This window comes from Abramis brama (genome assembly GCF_963993115.1).
Source record: "Abramis brama genome assembly, chromosome: 17".
Classification (NCBI taxonomy): domain Eukaryota; kingdom Metazoa; phylum Chordata; class Actinopteri; order Cypriniformes; family Leuciscidae; genus Abramis; species Abramis brama.
This window is the reverse complement of record NC_139979.1, coordinates 30450276-30467548: the sequence shown is the minus strand read 5'-3', so window position 1 is coordinate 30467548 and position 17273 is coordinate 30450276. Positions and strand designations below refer to the sequence as shown.

At 37.9% G+C, this 17273-nt stretch overlaps 1 protein-coding gene across 1 annotated transcript; it reads left to right on the top strand.

The window, feature by feature from the left end:
* The first annotated feature begins 3 nt into the window (after positions 1–3).
* Positions 4–15930, top strand: cyth2 (cytohesin 2). The gene is made up of 12 exons (XM_084089587.1): positions 4–204; positions 2391–2541; positions 3025–3091; positions 3592–3710; positions 5301–5381; positions 5814–5926; positions 6381–6529; positions 7492–7603; positions 10118–10194; positions 10803–10874; positions 11024–11178; positions 12289–15930. Exons 1-12 carry the CDS (start codon positions 138–140, stop codon positions 12374–12376), a joined length of 1251 nt encoding a protein of 416 aa, XP_083945713.1. The 5' UTR covers positions 4–137; the 3' UTR covers positions 12377–15930.
* The last annotated feature ends 1343 nt before the right edge of the window (positions 15931–17273 follow it).

Here is a 17273-nt window from a genome sequence, read left to right as displayed (position 1 = left end):
GCTGTCTGACACTGGCGCAACTTCCGCCCTCAACTCCTCCTTTGTCTGAGCCCGATCGGTCCTCCGCCTTGTTATTTATTTATTTCATTTTCGTTTGTGGGGTATATTTTTATATATCCTTATCTCTCGGTTATTGAATGACATTCGATTCCGACACATATATGCCTAAAAGCAAAGCCCCCAAAATGGATGACCTGGACTACAGTAAGTAAAGCTGGTTTAGCGTTGTGTTTAGTGCCGCATCACGTACTGTTTTATATGAGCTTGAGAAATGCTTCACGTTGAAGGATGTTTTTGCTATTTTAAAGGGTTTAAACCAAATGTCAATATTTTGTTGTCACATCTAGCATCTCTGCAGCTTTAGTACATCATTAATCTGCCCATCTCCAGTCATTGTTCTGGATTCATTCATGTTCGGCCTCCTTCAGTTGTTTACATCTGTATCGTGTCTCTTTGCTTTTATCAGAGGCTGAATAAATTCATAAATTCATACAGAAAATACATAACGTTACATGCGTACATAAATTCATCATCATACATCTTTTGGGTGGCGTTATTGGATTTTTTCAGTCTGCTGGTTTTAAGGAGTCATTCTTAAGCACACACATATTTGTCATAACTTAATTTTTAGTCAATTATAAACTTAATGTAGGCACACAGAGTGAAATGCTTGTCATCTGTCATCATCAGTCTGTTGCACATTTAATTGAAAATCTAGGATTTAAACAACAAAGAAACGTTTTGATGGAGCCATAAATTCTGTGTAACTAACCATATGTACAGTAGTGGCCAAAAGTGATGTCCGGAGAGGATATTTGTTTTAGTAAGTAAATGGATGTCAAGACAAGTTATCTAAATTTATATAGCGCTTTTTTACAATACAGATTGTTTCAAAGCAGCTTTATAGTGATAACAGGAAAATATTGCAACAAAGATTGTTTTGGCTGTACAGCATCTTTAGAAGAAAGTCATTGTCCAGTTTAAGTACAATGTTGATTCATTTCCATTGTAGAAATCATTACTAGTTCTTAATTTAGTTCATTTATCTATAGTTGCTCTGGACAAAAAAAACAGTAATGTCATTGTCCAGCTGAGTTCAGTTCTCATATAATGGTGTCAGTGCAGGCAGATCCATAATATATATGAATATTAAATGTCCCCAACCAAGCAAGCCATAGGCAACAGTGGCAAGGAACCCAAACTCCATCAGTGACAGAATGGAGAAGAAGAAAAAAACCTTGTGAGAACCCAGGCTCAGTCGCTCAGTTCTCCTCTGGCCAACGAGCGAACACCGTATGATTATGATTCAGGCAGCATTGCAGGTCAGAAGTCAGATTGCAATCTGAACATTCAAAATATTCAATCCAGTTCCTTCTGGCTGATGATCGGAGTCATCACATCGGTATGGAGACGGTCACGGTCATGTGACTCTTTGCAGAGAGTCAAATGCTCTTCTGTTGAAGCTCAAGATGCTCTTTAGATCATCTCAGATCATGCTGGAGAACATGATCATGTAGATCCAGTCCTGCTGTCATTGCAATCAGAGACACACCCCAAATATTGAGACCTTCTCAGATTCATATTATTTAATCAACTGTCTTTTTTTTTTTTTAATGATTTTTTGGATGTATCTGTGTACAAATTAAGGATTTGCAAATGAAAAAAATATATATATGTACAAATAGCAGATGAAAAACTGATATAGGGCCTAATCTGAATTTTGCATAAATATTGCTTTTTAATCGTTAGCCTTTTAGAATTTTCCTTACCGCTGTTTTAGAAAAAAAAAAAGCTATTTTGTAAAAAAAAAAAAAAATTAAAATACTTGAAATGGGGTGGAGTTGGGTGAAAGGTTTGATGAGGTTGATATTTTTAAATTCATGTTCAAATCTAACATCAAATTGTCACACTGATAAAGTCAGTTTGTTTTGGAAAAATGTATTACTATAGAAGCGTTTAGACCCTATTGTGAAGCAGAAGCTAATAGTGTTTTTTTAAGTGAATCATTTGAGGGTTGGAGCTGAAGATTGTGAACATGAGTATGTGTCTCTGCCTGCAGGCGTTGCTTTCTGAGCTTTTGCGGGTTTGGCTCAGGTTTGTCCTGGCTTGCTCTCTCTAAAGCTTCCAAACACCCACCGGTGTCGCAAGAGTCGTGTGTTAGTCGACAGAGAGCCTGAACGTAAACCTCTCCCGTGCAGCGCAGTGTCCCGAATCCTGATCACGCTTCCATCTCGCATCATAAAGTGAATGATATTAGACGCAAGCCAGGGAAACGGGGGGGGGGGTTCGTGTTAAAGACTCCTGGGTGGAGTGAACCGTCTTTTCAGTTCCTTTCCTATCCAAGTCCCTGTGACCTCATTTCGCCCTCCTTTCTTTCTTTCCCTTCACAGTCCCAGCGGACCTGAGCCCAGAGGAGCGCTCCGAGCTGGAGGAGATCCGGCGCAGGAAAGGAGCGCTGATTCTGGAGATCCAGAGACTGAAAGAGGAGCTGAGAGAAGCCATTATAGAGGTGGAGGGGCTGGAGACCAGCACAGAGGGCAGGTTAGTCTTACATTTACATGCATTCATTTAGCAGACGCTTTTATTCACAAATGAGAACAGTAGAAGCAGTTAAACTAACAATAGGACATCAATATGCAAGTGCTATGACCCTTCCCAGTTTAATCTAACGCAGTACATGTATTTTTTTATAAATAGATGTATAATAGAATAGAAGAGGAAGTGCTAGCATTAATGGATCAAGTGTTGGCGAAAAAGATGCAGGTTTAGTCTCAGGTTGTATTGTTGGGAATTCATGCAAGAATGGTTGGTATATTTGTTTTCTTTCTCCAATTTGCCTTCTCGGATAGATAACACTCAATAAAAGCACACACTCACGTTATCTCTGTGTGAACAGTGCAGTCATTGACATGAACTTGAACTCTCTTCATGCTGTGTGTTCAGTAGGTTCATTAAACACTCTACAGTGAGGTGTTGTATTTCACACCTGAAAACAATATTGATCTCCTGTCTTTTACTTTATAGTAAAACATTGCAGAAGAGTCGACATGTGGCCATGGGCAGGAAAAAGTTCAACATGGACCCGAAAAAGGTAAGCCATCCTAAAAGTGAAGTTATAAAGTAATACAGCTCAAGATAACAGAAAGAAGAAATGCACGTGTTTCATGTTGCCACTGTTTTCCAGCATATTGTTCATTAAAATTCTTTGAAAGAAGTCTCTTATGCTTACAAAACACTGCATTTATTTATCTGATCAGAGGTACAGTAATATAATGAAATATTACTACAATTTCTAAGAACTGTTTTTCATTGAAATATACTTTAAAAATGCAATTTCTTCCTGTGAATTCAAAGCTTAAATACTCCCAGTATTCAGCGTCACATGATCCTTCAGAAATCATTCTAATATGATGATTTGCTGCTCAATTTCTGATTATTATCAATGTTGAAAACTTTGTGGTGCTTCATATTCTTGTGGAAACTGCTAAAAAAAAATCTGGATTTTTTGATGAATAGAATGTTTTCTATTCATCACATTTTGTTACATTTGAATCTTTTCTTCATTTTTCCACATATTTTCCTCTTTCGCAGGGCATTGTATTCCTAGTGGAGAATGAGCTTCTCAGACACACTTCAGAGGACATTGCTCAGTTTCTGTACAAAGGAGAAGGACTCAATAAAACTGCAATAGGAGACTATTTGGGTGAAAGGTACTTTGCACTTCAACTGCATTATATCAGTTATTTATTTAATTATTATAAATTATTATACGTGATTTATTTAAAGAAGCTTTTCTGAGAGGGTTTAAAGGGATAGTTCACTCAAAAAATGAAAATGACCCCATGATTTACTCATGGAGTCATATACACTCACCTAAAGGATTATTAGGTACACCATACTAATACTGTGTTTGACCCCCTTTCGCCTTCAGAACTGCCTTAATTCTACGTGGCATTGATTCAACAAGGTGCTGAAAGCATTCTTTAGAAATGTTGGCCCATATTGATAGGATAGCATCTTGCAGTTGATGGAGATTTGTGGGATGCACATCCAGGGCACGAAGCTCCCGTTCCACCACATCCCAAAGATGCTCTATTGGGTTGAGATCTGGTGACTGTGGGGGCCATTTTAGTACAGTCAACTCATTGTCATGTTCAAGAAACCAATTTGAAATGATTCGAGCTTTGTGACATGGTGCATTATCCTGCTGGAAGTAGCCATCAGAGGATGGGTACATGGTGGTCATAAAGGGATGGACATGGTCAGAAACAATGCTCAGGTAGGCCGTGGCATTTAAACGATGCCCAATTGGCACTAAGGGGCATTCTGTTTACGCCAAATTCTGACTCTACCATCTGAATGTCTCAACAGAAATCGAGACTCATCAGACCAGGCAATATTTTTCCAGTCTTCAACTGTCCAATTTTGGTGAGCTCGTGCAAATTGTAGCTTCTTTTTCCTATTTGTAGTGGAGATGAGTGGTACCCGGTGGGATCTTCTGCTGTTGTAGCCCATCTGCCTCAAGGTTGTGCGTGTTGTGGCTTCACAAATGGTTTGCTACATACCTCGGTTGCAACGAGTGGTTATTTCAGTCAAAGTTGCTCTTCTATCAGCTTGAATCAGTCGGCCCATTCTCCTCTGACCTCCAGCATCAACAAGGCATTTTCGCCCACAGGACTGCCGCATACTGGATGTTTTTCCCTTTTCACACCATTCTTTGTAAACCCTAGAAATGGTTGTGTGTGAAAATCCCAGTAACTGAGCAGATTGTGAAATACTGTTTTGTGCCCGTCTGGCACCAACAACCATGCCACGCTCAAAATTGCTTAAATCACCTTTCTTTCCCATTCTGACATTCAGTTTGGAGTTCAGGAGATTGTCTTGACCAGGACCACACCCCTAAATGCATTGATGCAACTGCCATGTGATTGGTTGATTAGATAATTGCATTAATGAGAAATTGAGAAGGTGTTCCTAATAATCCTTTAGGTGAGTGTACACCTAGGATGGCTTGAGGGTGAGTAAATCATGGGGTCATTTTCATTTTTGGGTGAACTAACCGTTTAACTTTGCAAACGGTCTCTAACAGCTAAAGCAACAAGCATATTTAAACTACTGATTTATAATATCATTATAATAGAGCATATAATAATAATATTATTTTGATAGATTTATAATAATATATAATAGATCAGTGATTTAAACAGAGATTTTGTTAATGTTGTTAATACATCTCTCTCTCTCTCTCTCTCTCTCTCTTTCTCTCTCTCTCTCTCTCTCTCTCTTTTTCTTTCTTTCAGAGATGACTTCAATATTAAAGTATTGCAGGCTTTTGTTGATCTTCACGAATTCACAGATCTGAACTTGGTACAAGCTCTTCGGTAAATCAGCAACTTTAACCTTTGTGACTTTCCTCAGTGTTATTTTAGTTTTGTTTGTTTGTTTTATTAATATTTTGAATTAGCTTTTATTTTGTCTTTTTTTTTTTTAAAGCTTTTTAGGTTGAATTAATTCTCATTTCAGTTAGTTTTATTTCCAGTTAATAATTTTAGTACTTAACCACACTTAAACTTATTTCAGTTTATTGACAAGACAACATTTCTAATAATAATTTAACTAATATTTACATTTTATTTTATTTCAGCTTTATTTCAATGAACATTTTTAGTTAACAAAAATAACCCTGACTGATCTAGGAACATCTTGTTCATTTTGTATCGGGGCTTTTTGTATGCAAAACAGTTTCAAGTATTCACGTGTTATCGTGTTGTGCTTGTCTTCATGGTGCGTCTGTCTATTTGTGCTCAATGCAGGCAGTTTCTGTGGAGTTTCCGCTTGCCAGGCGAGGCTCAGAAAATCGACAGGATGATGGAGGCCTTTGCACAGAGATACTGTCACTGCAATCCTGGAGTTTTCCAGAGCACAGGTCACACACACACACACACACACGCACACACAGCTCCTGAGGCTTTCATCAACATTACACTAGCTGTTCTTTTGATCACAACATATAATAGGTCACATTTGTGTTATTTCATAATTTTGATTCTAAGATTCTCAGAATAGTCATAATTGAGTAAGTGTGTCTGGTTATGGGTCTTTTCCACTGCATGGTACGGCTCGGTACGGCTCACTTAAATAGTACCACCTCTGTTGAGGTTCCAAGCGAGCCGAACCGATACTGAAATGTGACATGTAAACACTGCAGATCACTGATTGCTCAGAGAGGATCGTCACTACCAGCGTCATTGGATTTGCGTCACGAGACGCCGAACCCGAACAAACAAACGTCTTCGTCTTGCAGTGAAAAACATCCACACGCTGAGAATCGAGAACACCAGTCCATCTCTCAGTCCTTAAACTCTGTCTTGTCCCCGCAGACACCTGCTACGTGCTGTCGTTTTCCATCATCATGTTGAACACTAGTCTGCACAACCCCAATGTGCGGGACAAGCCCACAGTGGAGCGCTTCATCACCATGAACAGAGGCATCAATGATGGCGGAGATTTACCTGAGGATCTGCTCAGAGTGAGTGTGAACATGTCATTATGACTTGGCTGATTAGTATATTGTAATAAAAATGCTGTTACATAAATACATCAACATTATTGATTTTAAAAGGCGAACTGTGTGTTTTTTTTGTTTGTTTTTTTTGCTATAAAATAATGAAAATGAATGACTTCAGCAGAGCCCTGTGGAATCCAGTCATAAAAATAGAATTTAATGGAAGTAACACAAGATGTCATTTTGTGGAATTTGACAAATTAGATTAATAAATCAAAAGTCTTCTCTGCATTTCGCTTCTCTAGCTTCTCTAGCTCTAGACGAATTGCATAAGTAAGGCGGTACAGTTATTCAAATCTTGATACGGACCAGTGTGTGAATATTAAATTGCAAAAGGTCATAAAAATTGAAGAAATTGTTCATTTTCTATTTATTACTTTTTAAAAGATTCATTAATGCTTTATGCTTTCATTTGATTACCACTGTTTTTGATACATTTTTCAAAAAATCCAGCTAAATTTAAATAGCCAACACTGGTTTTCTGAAAAATGGGGCACATTATTGTAAAAATTGTATTAAATATAACAATTTTATTTATTCAATTGTTTAGACATGCTTTTTGATTTATTAAAATGTATTCAAGCCATAAAAAAAATAAAGTTAAAATGGAAAACAGAATTTAGAAATAATAAAAAAGAATTTGGGGTGGAAATAAAATGGATTTCATAGGGCCCTAAGAATGTTATGTTTTTTTAATCTTTTAATAAATTGTTAAATCATGTAGGTTTCAGCTCAATAAATTAGACCTGCTTTTTTATTACAAAAAAATTACTACATTTTTAATCAACCATTTCGTAGGGCTCTACTTCTCTTTATGTTGCTCCAAATTGCTGTCAGTGTGAACGACCCTTGAGTGTTTCAAGGCCTTTTTAATAATAACTATTCACATTGAATGCTTTTATAAACAATGTGAGCGTTCTCTTCAGAATCTGTATGACAGCATTAAGAACGAGCCTTTTAAGATCCCAGAGGATGATGGGAATGACCTGACGCACACTTTCTTCAACCCTGACAGAGAAGGCTGGCTCCTCAAGCTGGGTGAGTCCCTCCTGATGTGCGCCAGGAGAGGTTCTGTTTAACCAAAGTCGTTGGAAGGGTCTCTATCATTGCCATTGCATGATATTCTACTTCATTGCAGCGCTTTGCACTTTTTTTTCTCCTTAAAAAACCCAAGCGAAACATCACTTCTAATTTCGAAGATTTACTTTCTTTCTGCATGGCGAGCTCTGTGATCTCTCAAGCACTAAAGGCTTTTGAATCTTTTTCCCTCTCCATGTGTCTCCCTCTCCTCTGTCTTTCTGTTTCCTGTGATCCGTCCCCCCGTTCCCTTTTTCCGATCTCTTCTGGCTCCTGCTCTGCTTGACCTGTGATTTCTCTGCCGCTGCTGGGGCTGTTCACCCTTCAGGAGGTACGTACAGCCTTACTAGAACAACTCGTAGAGAAGGACCACTTAGATTAGGACACAATGATCTTATTAGTCATGTTTGCAAAGCATTATTATGATTGTAGTGATTGTGCTTCAGACATGACTGATTCCTCAAATCATGTGTGTTGTTGCAGAGAGGGGAGCTGTTACTTTACTATATGATCATGGCCGGTTGCATAAACTGCTTAGACTAGTCTTAAAAGTTAGTCATCTAATTTTTTCCTTCAAGACTGGTGCTAACTTTTTAAAGTTTAAATTTACATAAAAGGGTAGATCGGTCTAATTTGAATCAGAAAAGTAAGACAAAAAGTGATTACCTCTTGACTAATTTCTAGTTGGCCAAATTAGTTCTTAAAGGGATACTTCACCGATTAGCATAAAGCTTTGTATCAGTAGAAACCCGGTAGTATTTTCAAGTGACCGTGCTTCCCTCCCTCATGTCCCCGAGACGAGAGATTTCTGTAGTGTGTGTCTGGAAAAAAACCTCTGATGTCGCAAAAATGGTAATTTAGCTCATCAGAGGCTCTTTTGTCCAGAGGCGAGAGACTCCAGCCAGTAGGAGGAGCTCCTCCCGCATGTCTTCAACCCGCCCATAGGGGGATCTCACCATAAAACAGCGTCTGTTCAGTTTCGAGTCACTACTAGCCTAGTTGTATAATTTCTTCCGATACTGCCCTCTGTAACCGGTAGGCGTGGCTTGGGAGTGGCCTCGTAGGGCAGCGGAGCAAGTGCATTCTGGGAGTTGTTGTCTTTCATCCACATGAGCCAAAAATACATTTTCTGGCTTTTCTCAGTTTAGAAGGCACCAACCTCTAAAATAATTTCACATTTCTACTACATAAATGACCCAATTTAAATACACATTCATCTTTCCAGCAGTGAAATATCCCTTTAAGACACAGTCTTAACATAGTGGCTAAGTTTATGCAACTGGCGCCAGTAGTGATGGGTAATTTCGAAGCACTGTTTCATGAAGCTTCGGAACATTGCGAATCATTTGTTTCAAACCAGTGATTCGGAGCATGTATCAAACTGGCAAAGTGACGTTATTTCAGTAAACAAGGAATTGTACGGAATTCCAATGGTTCGCCACTAGGGTCGATCTCTGAGAACCATGAACCAGTGTCTATAGTTTTGACCTCATCTCTGATCAGTCAGTGTTATAATTCTGTAGAAATTTTCAATGGCTTAGTTTATAATAAAAAAAGGAAGGGTTGTAGTTTCTTATTGATTAACCAAGCTCTCTACAAATTAATGTGTCAACTGTACTGTTTGGTGGACAGGGATAATGGTATGAGGCTGTTTTTCAGTGTTTGGGCTTCGCCACTTACTTCCAGTGAAGGGAAAACATAATGCTTCAGCATACCAAGGCATTTTAGACAATGCAATGCTTCCAACTTTGTGGGAAGAGTTTAGGGAAGGCCCTTTTCTATTCCAGCATGACTAAGGTTCATAAAGGCATGGTTGGATGAGTTTGGTGTGGAGGAACTTGACTGACCCACACAGAGCCTTGACCTCAACCCAATCGAACACCTTTGGGACGAACTGGAACGGAGATTGCAAGCCTGGCCTTCTCGTCCAACATCAGTGCCTGACCTCACACGTGCTCTTCTGGATGAATGGGCAAAACATTCCCACAGAAACACTCAAAAATCTTCTGGAAAGCCTTCCCAGAAGAGTGGAAACTGTTATAAATGCAAAGGGAGGACCAAATCCTTTTAGAATTTAGAATGCAGTGTCATGATAGTCCCTGTTGGTGTGATGGTCAGGTGTCCCAAAACTCCAGATAGAATATAGTTCTCATAGAGGTTTGAGGCTGTGAGCTCTTTTGACTTTTACCTCTACTCAACCAACCAGAACAGAAAAAGAAGTGTAATTGTACTCAGGCAACCACTCCCAATACACTGGCATCTTGTTAAAGATTTTTGCACTAGCAAACATCACTTACCAATCTGCAGAAAGTTAGTTTAGTAGGAATTTAGTTGGGTTTTTCAAGGTTTTTGCTCTACTAATAATATAATGTGTGTAGAGATTTCTTGCTGTGTCTGTGCAGTTTCATTCACAGGCTAACACAGAGGAAATTTGATGTTTAAAAATCTCTAATCCAGTGTAATGATCATTCTCAGGAGGTCGTGTGAAAACATGGAAGAGACGGTGGTTCATTCTGACAGATAACTGCCTCTATTACTTCGAGTACACAACAGTAAGTCAATCAAAAATAGCAATATTTCATCTTATTACACAGCTCTTTGTAATACTTTTGTGTAAAATAATTTTGTATAATGGCTGTGTATAACCAGTAAATGTACATATCTGATAGCCATTTATTAAGCAGGATAATGAATTGGACAACAATCAATTATAGTTCATTGTACAAAATTATTTGACCAGAAAATGCTGCAGTTATATTTCAAATAAATAACATTTTGAACTTTCTATTTATCAAAGAATCTTGAAAAATGTATCACAGTTTCCACAAAAATCTGAAGCAGCACAAGCAGTTTCAACATTGATAATAATAAGAAATGTTTCTTGAGCAACAAATCATCATATTAGAATGATTTCTGAAGGATCATGTGACACTGAAGACTGGAGTAATGATGCTGAAAATTCAGCTTTGATCACAGGAATAAATGACATTTTTGAATATATTCACATAGAAAACAGTTTACTGTATTTTGATCAAATAAATGCAGCCTTGGTGAGCATGAGAGACTTCAAACTTTTGAACGGTCGTGTATGCTCTACGGGACTGAATTGACCCCTGATGGGAAGTTCTGACTGATTTACTGAGTGTTTGTGTGTGTTTAGGACAAGGAGCCCAGAGGCATCATACCATTGGAGAACTTGAGCATTCGAGAGGTCGAAGATCCCAGAAAGCCAGTAAGCCAAATGCACCTAATCAAATAGAACAATTTCCATGATAATTTTCATATATCAACTACAGATTATTTTATTTGCCGTTAGGGCTGGGCAGTGTATCGGAAAGGGTTTGTGTGCTGTTTGTTCATGGTGTTGTTTTTTGTGTGCAGAACTGTTTTGAGCTGTACATCCCTAATAACCGCGGGCAGCTGATTAAAGCGTGCAAGACCGAGGCTGATGGACGTGTGGTGGAGGGGAACCACATGGTGTACCGGATCTCAGCTCCCACCCCAGAGGAAAAGGACGAATGGATACACAGCATCAAGTGAGTAAACCGCTGAATGAAGATCTCAGAGGACAAGGCATTCGAAAGGGTGAAGAACTATTTACACCAAGAGCGACCTGACAAAGGGGCTCAAATGCTGTAAAAATATTCACACTGATGGCAGTGCAAGTTTTTATCAGCCTCTGACAAATATTTGCGTACTTATCTGAAGTATATTTGCATTTCCTGAGGGGAATAGCAGTGTATATGCTAGTATACTCCTCAGGGAACAAAAATAACAGATAGAAATATTTGAAATGTAAATTTTGCGCTCCTAAGCCTTCCAATATGTCCCTCCCCAACATGTTTAGCCTGTCTTACATGAAACAATAGTCAGAAAAAGCTTCTTCTTTTTTAAAAGAAAAATGTCTTTGCACAATATCATAATGCCTGTCAGGCTTTTATGGCTCATATAGTTTGATTTAGTGAGAATAATGGAGCTCATACTAGAGGAGGAAAAACAGCTCAGTTTTATTCAGAGGCCCAAAAATGTAAAATTTGTTGCAGATGCAGATATTTTTATGGTTAAGATGAAATTCTGATAGCTTGTACTGTAAATTAATGAGATCTTTATAACAGTATAGCAGATACTTACATAAAATCATATAAATATCAGTTTTCACTCTATATCTCCCAATAATATGTCTTGGTGGTAAGATGATTTTGAAATACTTATTTTTGTGATCAAAGCTCTGTAGTTTTAAAAACACATAATGCAATGCAGTACAATGATGATTGAGAGATGAACAAATAAACGTTCCTCAAAATCCTGATGGATCATATTTGATGCTCACAATTTAATATGATTTTTATAAAAAATGATGTATGGATGATCAAGTAAACCTAAGTTGTTTCAGTCCAGCAAGTGTTCATCTTGAAATATTACTAACAATATAAAAGCTATACTTTGTGCTGTGAAATCTTTACTGATTTTTATAAAGTATAAACTATCAATCAGACGACATGCAGTAGATTGTGTGCAACAGTTTTTTGATCATTTGAAATGTGTATAAAATGAAAGAGTAGGCATTATAGGGTCAAATAGGAAATCTATGCCAACTCTGCAAATAAGAGCATGGAACATGACCCGATCTTCTGTTTTGGGTGCAGATCTGCTGTGAGCGTCGACCCCTTCTACGAGATGCTTGCAGCCAGGAAGAAACGCATTTCCCTAAAGAAGAAGGAGGAGCAACCCTAGAAATCCTCCATTTCTCCTCCATCCTTCCAAACACTCCATCCATTCTCTGAGAAACCAATGATACTTCATTAAGGTAGCTCTTGTCCTCTCATCAGAAGAATCCATAATGCTGGTTTTATGGAGAGATGGATGTCGTTGGGGAAACCTGAACGTCATCATCTTTGGTTTGGATTTAGGTGGTCTGGACTGCACAATTATCCATCTCTTATGTTAAACTTCTACTACACTTGTACACTACACAGTGTTATTCACTATCACGCTAGTTTGTAGTCCCACACTATATTACGCTGACATTCCATAGACCTTCACCGACAAACATAACACTCATAAATCTGCATAATTCTCCATCCTCACCTCATCACTGACAGCGCTCTCACATTCGGTGGCTTCTGACCACCATTACTGCTATTTCCAGCATTTTACTGTGAAGTTCTTACACATACAGGGTAGATGACCAACCAGCCTGATGTATTCTTCATCACCTCCATCATCAGGGACAGATTCAACCGAGCCTTTAGCAGAAATGAGCAGGAAGTTTCGTTCTCACTGAAGGCTTTTGTTATTGGTTTACTGGGTCTATCTGCTACCTGTCTTAGTTAATTTATCTAAACTGACACTATTTATCTACATGAGTTTATTTACATGTTATAAATGAAGATGTAAATGAAGGTCATTGCTGTTCACACTACATATCAAGACATATCCAATCAGTTATTTTTAGACTAATATTGGTATATATATAGAATAATAATGGTATAGGCCACGTGATAAACCTGCCGGTGATGTCATTTCCAGTGCACAACTATATTGAACTTCATTGACCCATCAAAGCATCTGTAGAAACACATCTCATTGTATGCGAGTCCTTAAATAAGCTCCTCCACCTTTGAGAAAAGAGCCTTAAAAGTCCCCACAGCCCTGTTTCTGAATGTTCTTACTAGTGTTTCAACTAAACCAACTGGGTTTAAACTGATAACTCAACCACTGGTGCTGCAAAACTGTTCTTGGGGGAATCTCATGAAAATATTGTACACTAAGAAGAAAAATAGATTTTGCAAAAAGAAATTAATTTTCAAGATTGTTTTTAATTTAATTTATTTGCCCTTTAACTAAGCACATTTCCCTCCAAATGCATCCACATGTTTGGCGGAATTAAATCTAATTTTGGTAACATTTTACAATCGGGTCACATTTGTTAAAGGGTTGTATTGTTAAGGGTTTTGTTCACCCAAAAATGAAAATTCTGCAGTTATTTACTTACCCTCGTGTCGTTCCAAACCCGTAAGACTTTTGTTCATCTTCAGAACACAAATGAAGATATTTTTGAGGAAATCTGAGAGATTTCGTTCCTGCTATTGACAGCAACACAACTGAAACTTTGACGATTCAAAAAGTTCATAAAGAGATCGTAAAACTAATCTATATGAATTGAGCGGTTCAAATTTTCTGAAGATACGCAATCACTTTATATGATGAACAGATTTAATTTAGTCTTTTATGTGCAAGAACTAATGAGGTTCATTTTTGCGTGTTAATAATGTACGGTTGAGCTTCTGTTCATCATATAAAGAGCGAGTCTCTTCAGAAAATTTGGACTAAACCGCTCAATTCATACGGATTCGTTTTACGATCTCATTATGAACTTTTTGAAGCGTGAAGTGGTAGTTGTGTAGCTGTCAATGGAGGGACAGAAATCTCTCAGATTTCATCAGTAAGATCTTCATTAGTGTTCAGAGGATGAACGAAAGTTTTATGGGTTTGGAACGACACAAGGGAGAGTAAATAATGATATTGTTTTAATATTTGGCTGAACTAAGCCTTTTGTTAGCATTAATTAGTGCATTAATATGAACTAACAATGAACAACGTATTTTTACAGCATTTGTTTATTTTATTTTAAATTAGTTCATATAAATAAAGTAGTTTGTGTTGGTTCACAGAGCATTAAATAATGTCAATAAATATTAACTAAGATTAATAAATGCAATAGAGGTATTGTTCATTGTTAATTAGTGTCAACTAATAACAAATGAGACCTTATTGTAAAGTGTTACCCTAATTTCTTTTGAATTTGGGATGAAATTTGACATGATCTTGACAGGTTTGGTGAGATTCGCTCTGTGCGCTGTCATTACAAGCAAACCGTCTCGATTGGCCTTTCAGAATGTGTGTTTGCCAAAGCAGAGAAAGACTGCTGTGTCTGCTGCTTAATGCATGAAAAAGATGGTTTCATATAATTCCTGATCCCAAAATATGTGCCAGACGTACTTGTATTGTTATTTGTGTGAAACACTAGTTGCTCCCTCTTACTCAGTGCTGTTCAGTTTGAAGGAGTCCATGGCAGCTTTTTTCCAATGTACATTATATTTTGCCTTTTTTCTGTTTGTAAATACATGTTGTTATCTTTGTTTACTACACACATTGCTAGCATTTTTATTTATTGTTTTTCCAAATCTTTCTTTTTTGAGAAACAAGGATCGGGGGTTGCATGTTGTACTGAATTGAAGCATCTTTTGTAAAGGGTGAATCTGATGCCTGTGTTTTGGGCACGTCTACGGCGACTATTAGCGTTCTGTATTTCTAAACCTCACGTGAGCGAGCAAGTCTGCAAATTTGGCATTGCAGTTCAAAAAGCATCTAGTAACTATTAAAACGTGTACTTGATCAAAACAAAGCGATAAGGAATGTTCTATAAATATTTTTAAAGCCGATTTATACGGAACACTAATAGCGTCTGGAGTCTAAAATAATAATAACCACGCTATTTAAATATACTAATTATGAAATGGTTAATACTGAGAATTGTTTAGCAGTGCATTTTGCTTGACTTTTGTGATTTTTTTCCCCGATTAATATAAAGCTTGGCTATAGTAATCAATGTCTTTGACTTTAAGACATATTTAATAGTTTGGAGTTAGAATCCATGTTTATGGCACTTTAATAGAGTTCAGCACAGTTTCGACTAAACGACAGCCTGATTTACTCTCTAGTGCCCTCTATGAGTATGTAATTACACTGCAGTTCTTAACTGGTTTAAGCCTTGCTGCACACGTAACGGATGCCAGTATACAGCATCCACATCAAATCATTTGAGGTGAACCTGCTTCACATTGTATTGTATGTTAACCCACAGGCCATGCGTATATATGACTGCGAGAGATCTCAAGAGACTCCAAGTGTTAAATGGCATTAAACTGCTGACTGCAACAGTACATTCCTTGATATAAGCTATGTGTTTAAACGAATAGTTTGGGCATGACGTGGTCTGACGAAGACTGTAGAACGACTCTGATGACTTGAATACGTTTTGGAGACTCTAAATCTGGGCATTCTTGATGAGAAGTGCGAAGGTGCCAAAACCTTTCAGCTAGTCTGTGAATACGATAGGTTAAATGAAAGCGTTTCCTCTTCTTCTTTCTTTTTTTCCCCTCCCTGTTTCTGATTGGCCACAGAATGGTACAGATTGTTGAGAAATTCATGTAGCAAAATGAAAACTCAGTTATGGTACACTGGTGCCAATCAACTCTAATAAACAAAAAGATTTAAAAAAGACATTTACATTGTGTGTGTGAGTGTGTGTTTATTAATAACTGGTGAATCCTATTGTTCTCAACAAGGTGAACTTTACAATACATTTTGAGACAAAGGGCAGGAGACACAAATGCCTCAATGCAGTCTAAACATCAGTCTTCCAGTGGTGGACACACTTCTATAAGTGTGTTGTTTTCCATCCTACACTGCTTTAGCTTGTTAGCTAATTTCCTGACTGATAACTAGAACGATTAGTGCTGCTTAATCTTGTTATTTTGTGCCTCAGCAAACCACAGCTACTCAGGCCAGAGTCTTCCCATAATGCCGTACCTGCTGTACCGTTAGTGAACAGATGTATTTCAGCCTCACCACATCAAGTCTTGTTCACTTCAAGACAAAATGTTTAAGAAATCTATTGCTAACCTCATTCTGAGTCATTATATTTATTACATGGCTTGGTTGAATTCTAATGTAGAATGTGGTGTGTTATTTCTTGATAACAGACGCTGCTAAGGATAACACACCGTTGCCATGAAAAACAGAGCGTTGCTATGGACGCAGGATTCTAACCGTAGAGACGGAACGGACTATTTTCTTTAGCGGAAGCAATATACAATCGTTTTTAAATCAATAAACTCCCTTTTAAATCAATATTTTGTCAAATTATTGATTTATTTGGTAGGTAGCCATGTAATAAGCGGGATAATGTAGAGCGAGGCGGTTGTTATAGCGAATACAACCCTGTCGCGGTTGTATTCGCTATAACAACCGCCTCGCTCTACATTATCCCTATATATATATATGGATAATGTATATATCCCTATGTATATATGGACCCTTCAGATTCTGAAGGGTCAGAATTTGGTGTAAACAACATGAAAGTATGGATCCATCCTGCCTATAATCAGCGGTTCAGGCTGCTGGTGGTGTAAATTGTGTAGAGGATATTTTCTTGGCACACTTTGGGCCAACTGAGTACCAACTGAGCATTGTTTATACGCTAAGGCACACCTGAGTATTGTTGCTGGACACGTCCATCCCTTTAGGACCACAGTGAGCCATCTTCTGATGGCTTCTTCCAGCAGGATAATGCAGGTCACAAAAGCTTAAATCATCTCAAACTGGTTTCTTCAACATGGCGATGAGTTCTCTAAACTCAAACGGTCTCCACAGTCTCCAGATCTCAATCCAGTAGAGCAGCTTAGGATTTGCTGGAACAGGAGATTCACATCAAGGATGAGCAGCCGACAAATCTGCAGCAACTGTGTGATGCTATCATGACAATATGGACTAAAGTCTCTGAGGAATGATTCAGAACCTTGTTGAATCTGTGCCATTAAGAATTAAGGCAGTTCTGAAGGCAAAA

What these genes read in the sequence shown, in the direction of transcription:
- cyth2 (XM_084089587.1), top strand. Translation starts at nt 138, where the DNA reads ATGACATTCGATTCCGACACATATATGCCTAAAAGCAAAGCCCCCAAA. An exon ending in GGAGACTATTTGGGTGAAAG is followed by an intron (nt 3,711 to 5,300) that starts GTACTTTGCACT and finishes TCTTTCTTTCAG; the next exon opens with AGATGACTTCAATATTAAAG. An exon ending in AACTTGGTACAAGCTCTTCG is followed by an intron (nt 5,382 to 5,813) that starts GTAAATCAGCAA and finishes TGCTCAATGCAG; the next exon opens with GCAGTTTCTGTGGAGTTTCC.